The 17,157-nt window shown below is 34.2% G+C and overlaps 1 protein-coding gene across 2 annotated transcripts; it reads left to right on the forward strand.

Annotated features, from left to right (window-relative positions):
• Positions 1-972: 972 nt before the first annotated feature.
• On the forward strand, positions 973-4,898 carry LOC121251760 (glucose-1-phosphate adenylyltransferase small subunit, chloroplastic/amyloplastic). 2 transcript variants are annotated; one of them, XM_041151111.1, is made up of 9 exons: positions 986-1,370; positions 1,466-1,765; positions 2,130-2,579; positions 3,094-3,197; positions 3,313-3,424; positions 3,576-3,674; positions 3,886-4,005; positions 4,185-4,200; positions 4,553-4,898. In XM_041151111.1, exons 1-9 carry the CDS (start codon positions 1,083-1,085, stop codon positions 4,558-4,560), a joined length of 1,497 nt encoding a protein of 498 aa, XP_041007045.1. In that variant the 5' UTR covers positions 986-1,082; the 3' UTR covers positions 4,561-4,898. The 2 variants fall into 2 exon arrangements, with proteins under 2 accessions (XP_041007044.1, XP_041007045.1); XM_041151110.1 differs by lacking the exon at positions 4,185-4,200 and having other exon boundaries at positions 973-1,370.
• The last annotated feature ends 12,259 nt before the right edge of the window (positions 4,899-17,157 follow it).

Below are 17,157 nucleotides of genomic sequence, written 5' to 3' on the forward strand. Positions count from 1 at the left end.
TCTAAAATTTAAACACAATGATGGTTGTCTGTCAATCTTTTATTGAGTGGTGTAAAGTCGTGTCAATCATCTATTAAAGTATGTTTTATTTTATTAATATTATATTTTACCATTCATCTCATATAATTTTTAAAAAAATTTAATTTGAATATAAAAATCTTTTAATTCATCTTATCTAATTATTATAATTTTTAAAATTTTTTACACAAAATATAATAAATAATTCAATTTTTTCAGATATTAAAATAATAATAATATTAAAAAATAATATTTTACTTAATTTTTAATTTTCATCTCAACTCACTATCTAAACATACTCTAAATTTTTAAAATAAAATAAATAATTTAACTTTTTTAAATTTTAAGCTAATAATAATATTAAAAATATATTTTTAATAATATTTTATTTAATTTTTAACTTTTATCTCAACTCATCTCATCATTACAATTTTCTTAAATCTCTATACAAAATATAGTAAACAATTCAAATTTTTTAAATCTTAAAATAATATTAATATTAAAAAAATATTGTAAAAAATATTCTAATAATATTTTTTTAACTTTTATTTTTCATCTAAAATCATCACTTCTTATACCTGAATTTAAACTAGTCCTTAAAATTACGTTTAGAAAGTGATGTATTTTGAGATATTTTATTAATAATAGTAAAAAAATAATAAAAAAATAATGATACAATATTAAATATTAATAAATAATAAAAAAAAGTAAATAAAAACAATAATAAAATAATAATTAATAATCAGATATTCTCAACGTCGGATCTAAAATAATTGGTAGGACACCTATCTCTCTCGTCAAGACATTAAAAAAAGAAAAAAAAAAAACGAAGGTGACCCATAGTTACGTGATGAGAAGGGAAACGAGTGGCCTTAACGAATCCCGAGGCCGCATCCACCTCTGTCTCGCCAAAAGTTATATACTAGCTAGGGACAAACTGGTCCAATTGTTAATCATAGAGGGTCCCAGTCTCCACCTTACTCCCTTGCTGCTCAGTTGAGTTCACTGCCACATCTCATCCTAGTAATCCTACTCTGCTTCTTCTTCACTCTCTCCACGGGATAATGGCGTCCATGGCTGCCACCGTAGCCCTCACACTACCATGCTCCAATCGATCCAAAGCTTCTTTATCCTCTTCAACACCCTCCTCTCACGAGAGCCATATGAGCAAAGCCGCGACTCTCTCGTTCTCCGCTTCTCATCTCTGCTCCGGCGACATCAAGACCGCTGCTTTTGGAGTCCTCCGTCGCCACACTACAAATCACCCCAACCCCACTCCCCACGTCGTCTCTCCCAAAGCCGTTTCAGATTCCAAAAACTCTCAGACTTGTCTCGACCCCGACGCCAGCAGAGTCAGTCTCTCTCTCTCTCTCTCCCTCTCCATCGATTGCTTCACTCATTAACTCAGCTGATTGATCTTTTAATTATTAAATCATGTAATATTTAGAGTGTTCTGGGGATTATACTCGGAGGCGGAGCTGGGACCCGGCTGTATCCGCTGACGAAGAAGCGTGCCAAGCCGGCGGTTCCTCTTGGGGCCAACTACAGGCTGATTGATATCCCCGTCAGCAACTGCCTCAACAGCAACATCTCCAAGATCTATGTGCTCACACAGTTCAATTCCGCCTCTCTCAACCGCCACCTCTCCCGGGCCTATGCCAGCAACGTCATGGGGGGTTACAAGAACGAGGGCTTTGTTGAGGTTCTCGCTGCCCAGCAGAGCCCCGAGAATCCCAATTGGTTCCAGGTTTCTCTTTCAAACTCATCTTCTTCCTTCCATTTCTCTTTCATCCAGTAGCAGTAGTGACCAGCGCATGGATTGTATGAACTGATTATTGCATTTAAACCCATGTTGAGTGTGATTGTGACAATTATAAGTGCAAGTGAATGGTTGATATAACTTAAACCCTTAAAATGATTCGAGAGACTCTTATCACCCCCTCATTATATCAGATTTACTACTAGAGTTAGCTCCTAAGATTTTACTTATTTTTTATCTAGCTTTTGTTTGTTTTGTTTTTTCACCTCAATGATCAAAGTTTTGGGTTTATATTTTTTTATTTTTTTATTTTTTAAGTATTAACCTTTCGAATTACATACAATGCATAAAGGGTACTGCTGATGCCGTAAGGCAGTACTTGTGGCTGTTTGAGGAGCACAACGTGTTGGAATTCCTTATTCTTGCCGGTGACCATTTGTACCGGATGGATTATGAGAGGTTTATACAAGCACACAGGGAGACCGATGCCGATATCACTGTGGCTGCACTGCCCATGGATGAAAAGCGTGCCACAGCATTTGGTTTGATGAAGATTGATGAAGAAGGCCGCATTGTTGAGTTTGCTGAGAAACCCAAAGGAGACCAACTCAAAGCCATGAGGGTTGATACAACTATTTTGGGTCTGGATGATGAGAGAGCAAAGGAGATGCCTTACATCGCTAGTATGGGTATTTATGTTGTCAGCAAAAATGTTATGTTGGATCTGCTTCGAGACAAGTTCCCTGGAGCCAATGATTTCGGGAGCGAAGTTATTCCTGGTGCAACTTCCATTGGGATGAGAGTATGTATCATGCTTTTGTTTTAATCTAGTCATTCTTCTCTCTTAAATTGAATCAATGAAGAGGTGGTTGTTAATTTGCCAATTTATCCATGCTGAAGCCATCCTACTTTGACGCATGTATTCTGTATGCATGATATTATACGGCCATCATGGATAGGCTTGCATATACTGCATAAGTAAGGAAACATGCAGAGTTAGAAGCATTTGTGGGTTGTCTTACCCTGTGTACCCCTTTGGAGATAAAAACCTTTTGGTATTTTCCCAGGTTCTAGTGAATTCTCTGGTATCAGCAATATGGGCTACATCAATAGTCTTATAATTCATGGCCGCTATCATCTCATTCTAGAAATTGAGAGTAAATGTTTGATTTCAAAACTTTGGCATAACAAATTGATGCATCGTCGCTTGCTGAAGGTTTTTCAATCTGAATATTTTTTCTCCTCTTTTGGTTTTGACTTCTACGGAATCGCAACTCCCAGAGGATTAATTGTGTCTTGCTTCTTTGCCTTTATAGGTGCAAGCTTACTTGTATGATGGTTATTGGGAAGATATTGGTACGATTGAGGCTTTCTATAATGCAAATTTGGGGATCACCAAAAAACCAGTGCCAGATTTTAGGTTGTTCTTGTTCTACTAATATTGTTCATGGATATCGTGATTTTCTTTTGGTATTTTACATATGATAGATAACCCGTATTGTCATGTCTGTATTGTTTTGGACTTTCTGTTCCAGCTTCTATGATCGTTCATCTCCCATTTACACCCAACCACGGTATTTGCCTCCATCCAAAATGCTTGATGCTGATGTAACGGACAGCGTCATTGGTGAGGGTTGTGTAATAAAGGTACGTTATTGAAAGGTTATGTTTGCAACCTACTTACAGTTTGTAGTTGCCTTGGTTGTTTATTGTATCACATACTTGTCTGTTTGCCTCTTCAATGTTTGAAAAAACTTCAAAATCTGGTTGTGACCTAATAATTTACACTCCTATGCAGAACTGCAAAATCCACCATTCTGTGGTTGGGCTTCGGTCTTGTATATCAGAGGGTGCAGTCATTGAAGACGCACTATTGATGGGAGCTGATTACTATGAGGTAATACCTGATAAAAGGGTTTTCAACCTGTTTTTTTCTTTTTTCTTTTTTGAAGTGGTGATATGATATCATTTTCCATTTTTATTTTCTGTGAATATTGGGATAAGTAGCTAAGCATTGAAACGTTGGGCTGGGTCTGTTAACATTGTAGTTGAATGGATTTTAGTGTTGAACTGATTCTGATTGTTTATTTGTTATTGTTTTCCTCCAGACGGATGCTGACAGGAGGTTCCTGGCTGCAAAGGGTAGTGTTCCAATAGGTATTGGCAAGAACTCCCACATCAAAAGAGCTATAATTGACAAGAATGCTCGGATTGGGGACAATGTGAAGGTTAGGATATTTTCAGCTTAACTTACCATCAATCTTTTAATTTGTTTCTACTATGAAGTCTCATGGCTGTGTTCTTATGCATCTTTTCACTTTATTTTTGGGGAAGCAAGCCAAAGCTTAATTTGATGTCTGTTTTAAATTGGCTACTCTGTTTATCATCATCATTATTATTTAACCTGGTCTTTGGAGTTCATGGTTAGTCTCAGCTGAAAAGACACAAGAATAATTGAAAGTGAGAATGTAACATCAAAATTTACCCAGTTTTCAATTGTTATGGAAAGGAGAATTTTTCTAGTGACAGAAACGTGCACACATCTGTCTTCAGAATTTCCACTTGCATACTGTATGCAATGTTATGCTTGTCATGTTTGCGGATTAACCTTTACCTCTTCTATTTTCTTTCTTAACTTTTTTTTTTTTTTTTTTTTAATTCTTGCTTTCTTTTTTGGTCGGTGCCTTAACCACTTAAAGATGGACACACGCGCACGCACGCACGCGTACGTATATTATTTAACTTGATTTCATCATGTGTTATAAATATTTTCAGATTATTAATGGCGACAATGTGCAAGAAGCAGCAAGGGAAACGGATGGGTATTTCATTAAGAGTGGGATTGTCACGGTGATCAAGGACGCCTTGATTCCAAGTGGAACCGTGATCTAGAAACACTTTTTTACCTGTTCCTGCCGACTATGGAAGCTTCTCCCTAGATATTGGTTTGAGAAGCTGCTATAGGAAAGTCTACTTCCTCTTGACGTTGCTGTTTTCTGATTATGATGTATATTTGCCGGTAGTATATTGTAATTTAATAGAGGAAGAGACCTCAAGTTTACTCTGTTTTTGTCTACTCGAATAAGAAGCTCGTCAATACAAGCCTCCATGTTCCCCTTTACATCTTATCTACATAAGTATGCGACAAACACCTATATGATAAAGTCTGTTGCTGTTTCTTGGAGGGTTTGCAGGAATGAACAGGCCGGATATTGTAAGAATATACTGAATGAACAGACCGTGTTTAAGGTGCCACCTTTTGTTAAATGGCATCTTATGCAATTTTGATTGCTAAGATTAGGGCGGTAATTTGTGTTTTGAGGGTCGTGATCATGTTTGTGTCATGTCAAGTCATGAGTGTCGGACTATATGGATCAATCTCAATACGATCTATTTAATTAAACACAACCTTTTAGACTCTAAAATCCTAACATGATGTATATAAATAACAGGTGATATCATACGACACGATTCGTATAACTCATTTAATAATTAACTTTTATTAGGTTAACATGAACACAAGATAGTTTAACTTGGATTCATGATATAATGTTTTATTATTAATACCCAACTGAAAAATGATATCATTTTTATGTATGTGTGTGTGTGTGTGTGTGTGTGTGTGTGTATTTGTCCTTAATTTTGTTATGTCCACTTGAATAAATTGATATGATACTTTTGAAGTAATTTTTATTTTATTTTGATAGTTAATATAAAAGATTATTTAAAATGTGTACTATAAGTGAACGTGACTAATGACTCCTCGTTAGAACAACCTAATAGTCTGATGCAAATTTTGTAAAAAGGGTCCGAGGCCCAATTACATTTATCGACCAAAAAAATACTGATAAAATTCTTCCCAAAACCTCAAGAAATGTCAAAGCAACATGATCGTTATTGGTGAAAGTCAGAGGATGCGAGAAGTCGACTGTCACACTTCGGTCGCAATTTTGATCCAGAAGGATTAGCGAATGTTTGGAAATAATTTTTATGTCATCTCATTTTATTTTATGTCATGTCATTTTCTTTTCAAACATCATTCAAATATAAATATTTTTAAACTAACCATGACATTTTTTTTAAATTAATAATTACAATTTTTTCAAACTTTCAAAAAATAAACAATTCAACTTTTCAATTAAAAAATATTAAAAAATTATATTCTAACGATATTTTAATTTTATAATATTTTTTATTCAACTTTTTATCTCTCTATTTCCAAAACCCAATAAATACGTAATTTAAACTATCTCATTACTATTTATAAATTATCTTATAATTATTTATAAAAAATTTAACTCATCTCATTTCTCAAACATCTTGACAGGTGAAGAGATAAATATAGGTTTCTGTATTCTGATGGGGGAACTGGGGCAATGGGCCGAGCATATGTAATGGGTAATTAAAGTTTGAGTCATTGTTATTATGTTTTGGGTCTTTGTTATTTCGTTACTCCTTTGTAACTTGAGTCCAAGGGGTGGGTCAGCCCACCTCTTAGTATATGTTATTGTGTCTGTCGTGTAGTCCGAGTCAAGGGGAATATTGGTTGTCATTCTTTCCGTGTGTCAGCCTCTACATGAGGCACGTTCTGTATGTATTTGGTTATGTCAGATTTTATGATAATACAGTTACTATCTTTTCCCTTTCTTCATCTATATCTATGAAGGTACTCGCCCTTAAAGTGAGTCATTTGCCATTTTCATCAAACCTTTAATCAGTTTCCTTTTTTACAGAAATACGATATATATTACAGCACAAATACAGTGTTACGTTTTTACTATTAGGGATTTGATTCCAAGTGACAAATTATGGCAGAAGGAACCAGACTTAATCAGCTAGAGGATGGACTTTCAACCTTGAAGAAATCCAATAATTCTTAGTTGAAAGAACTTGGAGACAGAAATGCTAGCCCTCAAAAGATTGATTATGTGGTGCAGCAACTAGCCTTTCTAACATTGAAGCTGCAGAAGAGGAACAACAGCAACTCTCTTGGAGAATCATCTTCAGGCAAACATGGCTCCTGAAATGAGCAGGGAGGAGAGCCCCATTCCTGTTTAGTAAGAATTGATTTTTCTACTTTCCATGGTAAGGATCCTAGTGGCTAGCTATAAAAGACTAATCACTTTTTTTCATACCACAACACACTTACACACCATAAACTGAGGTTAGCTTCATTTCATATAGAGGGACAAACCTTGGTTTGATTCCAAGACTTGGAGAAGTCTGGGAAAATTCAAGATTGGGAGAGTTTCACTAGTGCTATGTTAGTAAGATTTGGACCATCTTCTTATAATGATCCAATGGAGTCCTTAACTAGGTTTAAACAAAATGGATTTGTAAGAGAGTATAAATTTAGTTTTGAAGGATTATCTAATTGGTTGAGATGTTTATCAGAAGGATACAAGTTGAATTGTTTCCTCGGTGGGTTGAAAGATGAGATTAGACTTCGAGTACATATGTTTAATCCTAATTGTTGACAGCCTACAACCTTGCTAAGATTTAAGAGGAATGTAGTGGTTAGTAGGAAGAACCCTCGAGTTTTTTACTCTCAACATGATGTTGGAATCCTCAAACACAACACTGCCATTTCCTCAAACAACACCCACACTAACCTAAGGGCAGGTTTGGGGGATGGGATGAGACACAAAATTCTCATCTCATCTCATCTCATCTCATCATTACACATTTTTCAAATCTCCATACAAAATATAATAAACAATTCAACTTTTTCAAATCCCAATTCACTTTTTTCAAATCCCAATACAATAATAATATTAAAACACAATATTTTAAACTCTCAAACAAAACACAAAATTCTCATCTCACCCCCCAAACCTGCCCTAAAAGTCATTATTCTAGTTCAGAAAACTAAAACCCATCAAATGAAGGAGATAAGAGTCAAGGGGTTGTGTTATTTTTTTGTGATTTTAAGTGGAATCAGGGCCATAGGTGCCAACAACCCAAATCATTCTTGATAGATGAAGTGGATGATGAATTTGATGAAATTGAAGAAGGAAGAGAGGAGGTAGCTAGTGAAGAAATTCTGGACTTTGTCAATAATCCCAACCAACCGGAGATTTCCTTACATGCACTCATTGGTTCTTTAAACTCCAAAACCATGAGAATTAAGGGAATGATAGGGAATCAAGAATTGGTTGTGCTAATAGATTTAGGAAGTACTCACAATTTTTTGGACTCTTCAATTGTTAAGGGGGGAATTCTATTGAATATCCATGAAATGGTAAAAGTTAAGGTGGTTAAGAGCACTAGCAATGATGTAGGCAAACACCAATGCAAACCAATATTTAGGTAACAACCCCATTAAATCTACTAGATTGGAAGAGCCAAATGTAAATTCTTTGCTTACAAACTACAATGTCTCTACTTATTTGGATAGGTACTGTTCACCATCTATTGATTATTTTATCACTTATTTCTCTCTCCTCCCACTTGCGCTCTCTCTCAACAGAAGGCAAAACAATAAAATAAAAAATTAAATTATTAATTAGCATATGGTCAACATAATTATAAAATATGAAAAAAATTAGAAAAAATATTATTATTAAAAAATAATGTTTTATTATTATTTTGGCTAATATATGGATAATCCAATGTGAGAATCTCTCTTGAATGGTAAAGACAAAAGGCAAAACATGTGATTTTAGCCAAATTTTACCTTTGCCTTTACCTACACCATGGCTAATGCTCTAACGGGGAACAAGTTAGTAGTGAGGGAAGATGTACAGCACTCAAGGTTAAGCTGCAATGGACTTTTTTTACTATTGATGCATTTGTTTTAGCATTGGATGATTGTGATATGGTATTAAGGGTTTAATGGTTACATGATTTGGGACCTATCTTGTGAAACTTTAGGGATGTTTCAATGCAGCTTCAATATCAAGGAAGGGCAGCAAATTTACAAGGGTTATGTCCCTCCAATCTCATTGTGGAGAGAAATATTAATCAAAATAATAAGTTGGAGAAAAAAGGCTTGTTGTTACAGTTAATTGAGCCTGGGGAGGAAAACATAGCTGAAGAAATACCTCTCCCATCTAAGAGTTACTCAGCCAATATGGGGATGTTTTTGGTGACCCTCAAGGACTAACCTCACATTGATTCCATGACCATTCTATTACATTATTTTCAAACACCAAACCAATTTCGGTAAGACCATACCGATGCCCCTCTTTTCAGAAAGAAGAAATTGAAAAAATTGTGAGGGAATTGTTGAGCATAGGGGTGATAAGGCCTAGCCACATCCCTTATTATTCCCTTGTTTTATTGGTGAGAAAGGTTGATGGTACATGGCGAATGTGTGTTGATTATAAAGCCCTAAACAATGTGACTATCAAGGACAAATTTCCTATCCCAATGACGAAGGAGTTGATGGATGAACTCAGTGGGTCAAGACTTTTTTCCAAGTTGTAGTTGCATTCAAATCATCACCAGTACGGTTAAACTTGAGGATATTCAAAAAACAACATTTAGAACTCATGAATGGGCATTATGAGTTCTTGGTAATGTCATTTGGGTTGACTAATGCACCCTCAATATTTTAAAGCTTAATGAATGAAATTTATAAGCCCTATTTAAGAAAGTTTATACTAGTATATTTTATGACATTTTGGTGTACAACGGAATCATGGAAAAGCATGTCTAACACTTACAATTAACCTTGGAGGTTCTAAAACAACACAAGTTGTTGGGCTACTACGGAGGTATCCTAGTTAGGGTATCTAATTTCTACTGTAGGGTTAAAAACAAATCCCAAGAAATTGGCAGTAATGAAGAACTGGTCATTCACGACTACTTTAAAATCACTAAGGTCTCATTTGTTTTTGCAGATAAGATGAGTTAAGATAAAAATTGAAAGTTGAATAAAATATTGTTAAAATATGTATTTTAATTTTTTTTTTTGTTTTGAGATTTGAAAATTTTGAATTGTTTATTTTATTTGGTGTGAAAATTTAAAAAAGTTGTAATGATTAGATGAGATAAGATGAGAATAGTTGTGAAAACAAACGAGGCCTAAGGGGTCTTGGGCTTGACTAGATACTATAGGAGGTTCATTAAGATGTATGGAAGCATTGTAGCCCCTCTTGTTCAGGTGCTAAAGAAAAATCAGTTCTGTTGGAATGAAGAAGCTAAAGAAGCCTTTCAGAATTTGAAGAGAGTAGTAACTCAACTCCCTATATTGGTTTTACCTAATTTTTTTCTATCATTTGTGATCGAGTGTGATGCTTCAAGTTCTACTATTGGGGCTATACTTCTACAAAAAATTAAGCCCATACCATTCTATAGCCAAGCTTTGAAAGGGAGGGTCATATCTCTATCAACTTATGAAAAGAACTATATGCCTTGGTGATGGCTACAAAAGTGGAGGCCATGCTTGTTAGGACACCCTTTTGTGGTTAAAACCGATCATCAAACCTTAAAATATTTGTTGGAGCAAAAGGTGGGGATATCCATGCAGTACAAGTGGATTTCAAAATTACTTGGGTATGATTTACTAGTGGAGTAATGGAAGTGTCAAGACAATAAAGTGGTTGATGCTTTGTCAAGGAGAATTGAAACTGAAAATCCTAGAGAAGATGCCACTTTACCAATCATCTCACTACCCACACTTGACTGGTGGGAAGAGATTACAGAAGGCTATGCTGTAGACCTTTATAAGATCCAAGACTTAGTTTTGAGATTTTAAAAGGGTTAACCCCCAACTTACAATATCAAGTTTTGGACTCAGACGGTTGTTGTGGCTGATGATAAAAGTTTCAAGCAAAAGTTACTATAGTTATTACACATCCTATGGGAGGGCATTCTGTATATGATAAGACTCTCCATCGATGAAGGCTGAAGTAAAAAAATTCATGCAAGACTGTGATGCTTGTTAAATGTCAAAGCTGAATAGACTAAACCAAGTGGGTTGTTGCAACCCCTCCTATTCCTTCACAGCCATGGACACCAATCTTTATGGATTTTATTTAAGGTTTGCCCCTCTCACAAGTGTTTAGTAGCCTATGGGTGGTAGCAGATAGACTCACAAAGTATGGAAATTTCACTCTCTTGACCATCCATTTTCTGCTAAAACAGTAGCTCAATTGTTTACCAAGCATGACCTACTCCATGGGCTAAATCTATTGTCTCTGACAGAGACAATACCTTCACTAGCAAATTCTGGCGGGAGTTGTTCAAGATCCAAGGAGTGCAACTTGCATTTAGCATGGCTTACCATCCTCTGTCAAATGGTCAAACCGAAGCAATTAACAAGTGCAATGAAAATTACTTGAGGTGTTTTACAGGGGATAGGCCTCGACACTGGGCACTATGAGTTCCAGGCTATTAAGTTATATGCCAGGGGTATTCAAGGTTGAAGCTATGGAAGACGTCTTACAATCAAGGGAACACATGCTAAGAATCCTAAATCCTAACTTACAAAGAGCTTAGAACCATATGAAAAAAAATATGCGGATCTAAGAAGAAAAGAATAGAGCTTTCAGATCCAAGATTGGGTCTACCTCCGTCTGTAGCCGTACCAACAACTCTCAATGGGGAATAGTCGCAACCTGAAGCTTGTGCCATGGTTTTATGGACCTTTTCAAGTCATCCATAAAGTGAGTTTAGTGGCATACCCACTACAACTACCTCCCACCTCAACCATATATCTAGTATTTCACGTGTCCCAATTAAAGAAGAAACTCAGATAGAGGAACTCATCTCTTGTAGATTTGCCCTTCAAAGACTTAGCATGGACCCTTAAACCAAAACTAGAGAGTGTGTTGAGCCGTCGAGCTTGTAAGTCCAAGAATCAACCTCTCACAGAGCTAATGGTGCAATGGTAAGGGCAAAACAAGGATGTGCAACGTGAAAATTATACAAGCTACTAAAGCTCTTTTATCCACACCTTGTGGGCAAAGTGCTCTAAGGGGATGGTTCTGTCACATTTCGGTTACAATTCAGATCTAGAATGATGAAGTGAATAAATGAAGTGTAGGTCTCTGTCTTCTGATGTGGGAACTGTAGAAAAATGGAGAACAAAAATGGATGAAAATTGAACAAAACTTCGGCAATATGGTGACAATCCTGTGGGGGGTATTTGTCCCATAAGTTGGAGATGGACAAATGAGAATTGAGTGCTTTTGTTGTGCACTAATGATCCCTATTTATATTTCATGAGACACTGGTTGGCAATGGACACAACCACTGGTAATACAGTGGTTGGCAAATGACCTAACCATTAACAAGTGACACAACCTTTTGACTAAATCAAAAGGTTGTGTCTCTTGACACTTATTCAACCATCATCCCCATGGGAACCATCACCATGGAGAGAGTGTCATTTCAAGGGGCACACTGTTTGGTGATCGTACCTCTTAGAATTACATCTCTCACTTGATCACACAAAACAGTGATGGTCTAGTTGAATATTTTACCTTGGTACCAATATATGATTTCCATTACTCAACTCTCATCTGCATACTCTTGCAGATCGGCATCAAAGCATGACAAGCTTCTACGTGCGCGCACTTTTGTCATTACCTTATCTGATAGCACGCTCCATCATATGTGCTCTCACTGACCACATATAAAGGGTGACTTCATTCACAAAAAAAAAAAATAGTGAATGACATCAATTCTCCATGACTGAATCAATAATCACTATCCCTGTCACAATTGACGACTTCAGCCGAATACATAACATATGTATCGACCTGCACTGAATTTTTGTTAAATACTTCATTTAGAGGCTATTCCTGAGGCTTTTCCTAATCATCTTATCAGTGATTTTACAAATGATCAACCAATATTTGGTTAATTAACCTACACTGAAATTTTATTAAGTACTCACCCTAAAGTTATTCTTGAGGTTTTTCTTAATTATTTTATCAGTGATTTTAAAAATGACCAAAATTTTTATTTGGGTATCACCATAACTCCAATTTTTTAGGCATATCCAGAATTTCTTGAGTTATGCATGTCGACCATGAGGTTGCTTCACTGAAGTTTCTTTCAACCTCATTCTAGTAACATGTTTTCTGAATTTTTCTAGAGATAATCATTTGGTCATCAGATCTGGTACAATCTAGGTCAAGGAAATAAAATTAACATTGATTTCACCACTTTCTACTATATCTAAAATATAGTGATAATGCACATTAATGTATTTTCCTTTGGAACTCTGTGTTCTACTTTTTACCAATAAAATGACAGACTAATTATCACAAATCACATTGATTGATCCTGTGGATGTACCCAAATTTAAGTTTTCAGTAAAGCGTTTCATCCACACCGCATTACTCACTGCAGTACTACAAGTAATATATTCTGCTTTCATAGTAGACTTAGCAACACAATCCTGTTTCTTACTCAACTAAAAAACTGCTGTTCCACCAAATTGAAAGATATATCTAGTTGTAGATTTTCTATCATCTATACCATTTCCAAATTCAGCATCACTTTAGCCAATCAATTCAGGATCACTAATCCCAAAGCACAATTTCAAATTTTTGGTACCTTGTAAATACCTTATTAACTGCTTGCCAATGTTTCTTACCGGGATTGGATTGATACTTGTTTACCAATCCTACTGCATGACAAATATCTAGTCTTGTACTTATCATTGCATATATAAGACTTTCCATAGCTTGAACATAGGAAACTTTAAGTATTTCACTTATTTCTTCTCATCTTTTGAGCACATATTTTTATTTAAAACATGACCTTTGTAAACAGGTGTACTTAAAAATTTACAATTTTCCATACCAAATCTTTTAAGTACTTTTTTTTAGTTATTTTTCTTGATCTAAATATAATATTTTTGAATTTCTATCTTTAGAAATTCTTATACCAAGAACATAGATAGTTTCACTCATGTCTTTCATTTCAAATTTAGATTTCAATAATTTTTTTGTTTCATTCATCATATTTAGACAATTCATTGCCAGTAATATACCATTAACATATAATGATAATAATGTTAATTTATTATTATTTTTTCATATGTATACACAATGATCTAGTGGACTCATTTTATATCACATTTCTAAAATGGTTTGGTGAAACTTCAAGTACTACTGTCTTGAAGATTGCTTAAGTTTGTACAGTGACTTCTTCAACCTGTAGACTTTCTCTTAATATCCTTTAATTTGGAATTCTTCTGATTGAATCATAAATATGTCATCTTTTAATTTACCATTGTCTTTACATCTAACTGATCCAATTCCAAATTCATTTTGGCAACAATAGACATGGTAATTCTTACAGATGTGAACTTCGCCACAGACGAATATGTGTCTACAAAGTTTACACCTAGTTATTGGGTATATCCCTTGGCCACTAATCTTACTGTATACATTTCCAAACTACCATCAATTTTTAATTTTCTTCTGAGAACCCATTTACAATCAATAACTTTTCTATCTTTTGAAAGATTTGTTAAATTCTAAATATTATTTTTGTTTATCGATTTTATTTCATCTTTCATTACCTCAATCCATTTATCTGAATTGATACTATTGATTGCCTCAAAAAAATTTTAAGATCATTTTTTAAATTTTCAAAATTGGTATTTAGTGCATAATGATCTTGAAATAATATCGATGGTTGTCTGGTTCTTTTACTCCTACTATCTCCGATATCAATAATTGAAGATTGATTTTATCTGATTTTCTTTTATTTTTATTATTCTGTATTTGAATAATATCAAAATTTTCATTGTCAAACTCTGTGGAGATCTATTGATTCTCTAAATTATTTAATAAATCTATCTAATCAACTGAAGTAATAAGGTTTGTATTTTCCAAAAAAACAATATCTCTGCTTTCTATCAATCATTTATCAGAATGATAAAATATGTAACCACTTCTGTTTTCTACATACCCAATAAATCTGCATTCTCAAGTTTTACTTTTCAATTTATCCCTTAGTGGAATTTGGATAAGCACTTGTGCCTTACATTCACACACTTTGAGTTTACTTAAGTCTAGTTTATGTCTCGTCCATATCTCGTAAAGTGTAAAAGGTTTTGCTTTGATTTCAATTCTATTTAATATATATGTCGTAGTCGATAACGGTTCATATAAAAAATGTGTTGGTAGATCAGCATATGCCATCATCGATCTCCTCATATCCAATAGAGTTCTATTTCTTCTTTTCGCAATGCCATTTTGTTGAGGTTTATATGGCATAATATAAATGTGTTTTATACCATTCAATTTGCAGAAATTATCCAAAGTTTCAAATTCACATCCTCTATCACTATTCAAACCTTTAATGGGCCTACCCAACTGAGTTTTTATTTCTACTTCATATTCATTAAATTTCTCAATTGCCTCATATTTATGTTTGAGTAAATAGATATGTCTATATATTGAATAGTCATCTATGAAAGTAATAAAGTACTTCATTCTTCAATAGGTTTTAGTTTTAAAAGGTCAACAAACATCAGAATATATAATTTCAAGTAAATATGTGGATTTCTATCTTTTTGAAAAAGATTTATTACTCATTTTTCCTTTGATACATGGTTAACATATATTAAAATTATCTGAGTTTATTTGTGGTATTAATCCATTTTTATACATTTTGATCATCTTATTTTTATTTATATGGCCTAATCTTAAACGCTATAAATATGCACAATTAGTAGACACATTCAAATAATTAGAAATAGATACTTTATTAATATCAACATAATTTAGTACATACATATCATGATCTTTCACGCCTTTCACTGATACATTACCCTTAGTTATTACAACGATTCCAGACTTAAACTCAACTAGTAGCTTTTTTAATCTAGTACATGCACTGATACTAAATTTCTATGAATACTGGGTACATATAATACATTACAAAGTAAAATAACGGAACCATTTACTTTAAATTTTACATATACCTTACCCCATGACATCATAGTATGTGTTGTTGCACATATACACTTTGTGCTTTTGTTTGTTTATCTTCAAGTTTGATAAATAGATCTTTGTTCCTGCATATATTTCTTGTTGTTGCAGAGTCAACCCACCATGAATTTGACGCTGGTTCTACGAGCATACTTCTGAGAATGTCATCATAATTTCCTTGCTTTCTTGTGCTTTTCCTTTATTAGGATATTGTGATTTGTAATGTCCATTCTTTTTACACTTAAAATAGTTTCCAATAAGTGATTTATTTTGTTTCTTTTTCAACTATTTTTTTCTTAAATTGTTTTGGCTTCATCTTGTTCTGTGTAGAACGCTTGTCCTGAGCCATCAATAAATTGGATAATTCACTATCTCTATTCCTCTTCTTCATCATTTCTCCTTCAAGTACTAAAATTACTGGAAGCGATGTCATTGTTATTTCAGTTCCACTATGTGTTAAAGAAATAACAATGTGATCCCAAGATGAAAGAAAACTATTTAGTGTGGTTGTAACTTGCATTTTATCGGTGAGAGAATGACCAACATCATACAATTCTTTTGCAATCAACTCCATTTGAAGTACATGATCACCAATGTCATCATTCTCTTTCATACAAGTTTGGTTATACTTTCCAATAATAATTGTATATAAGTATCCGACCTTAAACTATACTTTACCTCAACTGCATCCATAATTTTTTTAGCAGTTTCATAGTCTTCAAAGAGATGAATTATTGATCATTCATACAATGCAAAATTAAACATTTTTTTTTCCATGCATTGTGCTCTTACCATTTATCTTCACTTGGTTCGCTGCTCCAACTTCCATTCAGCCTAGTTTTTATATTTTCTGATGGTTTTGGTGTTGTTAATGTGTATAAAGTCTTTTTATGGGTTAGAAGAAAAGTTATATGCCTTTTCCCTGTCCGAAAATTTCTTCCATTAAATTTTTCTATCTCCGATAGATCAATATTTTTCTTCGGTGCCATAAATACTAAATCTTAAAAAATGAACAACAAAAAGAATGTAGAAATAATAAATGTGTTCTATTGTAAATAAATTAAATACTATAGTTCAATTGTGAAAAATTGAAATTATTATAAACTCAATAGTAATAATAATCATTGGATTTAATCCAAGGTGACAACCTCGAAATTCTCCTATTATATTTTAAATAAGAAGAATAATGGAAGTGATGCCCTGATCGAGACTTCTCACGAACTTTCCTCAATGTTTCTCATTTTTCAAAGAATTTCTAAGATTCTCGACCAACAAGTGCTCTGTATTGATTAGGCATGAAATTTGGAGTACAACGACTTTTGAATGGACCAAATTGGGTTCGAAATGACCTCAAGCGACCCAAAATACCAAATCTAGCCCACACCGGTCCAGAAAAACGAGTCGACCAATTCAGCCGTTTCAAATCATGTCTAGGAGAAGAAAATTCGTCGTCAGTGGCTTGGTGGGTGGCTCTGTCTT

This window comes from Juglans microcarpa x Juglans regia, chromosome 2S, assembly GCF_004785595.1.
Source record: "Juglans microcarpa x Juglans regia isolate MS1-56 chromosome 2S, Jm3101_v1.0, whole genome shotgun sequence".
Lineage (NCBI taxonomy): Eukaryota > Viridiplantae > Streptophyta > Magnoliopsida > Fagales > Juglandaceae > Juglans > Juglans microcarpa x Juglans regia.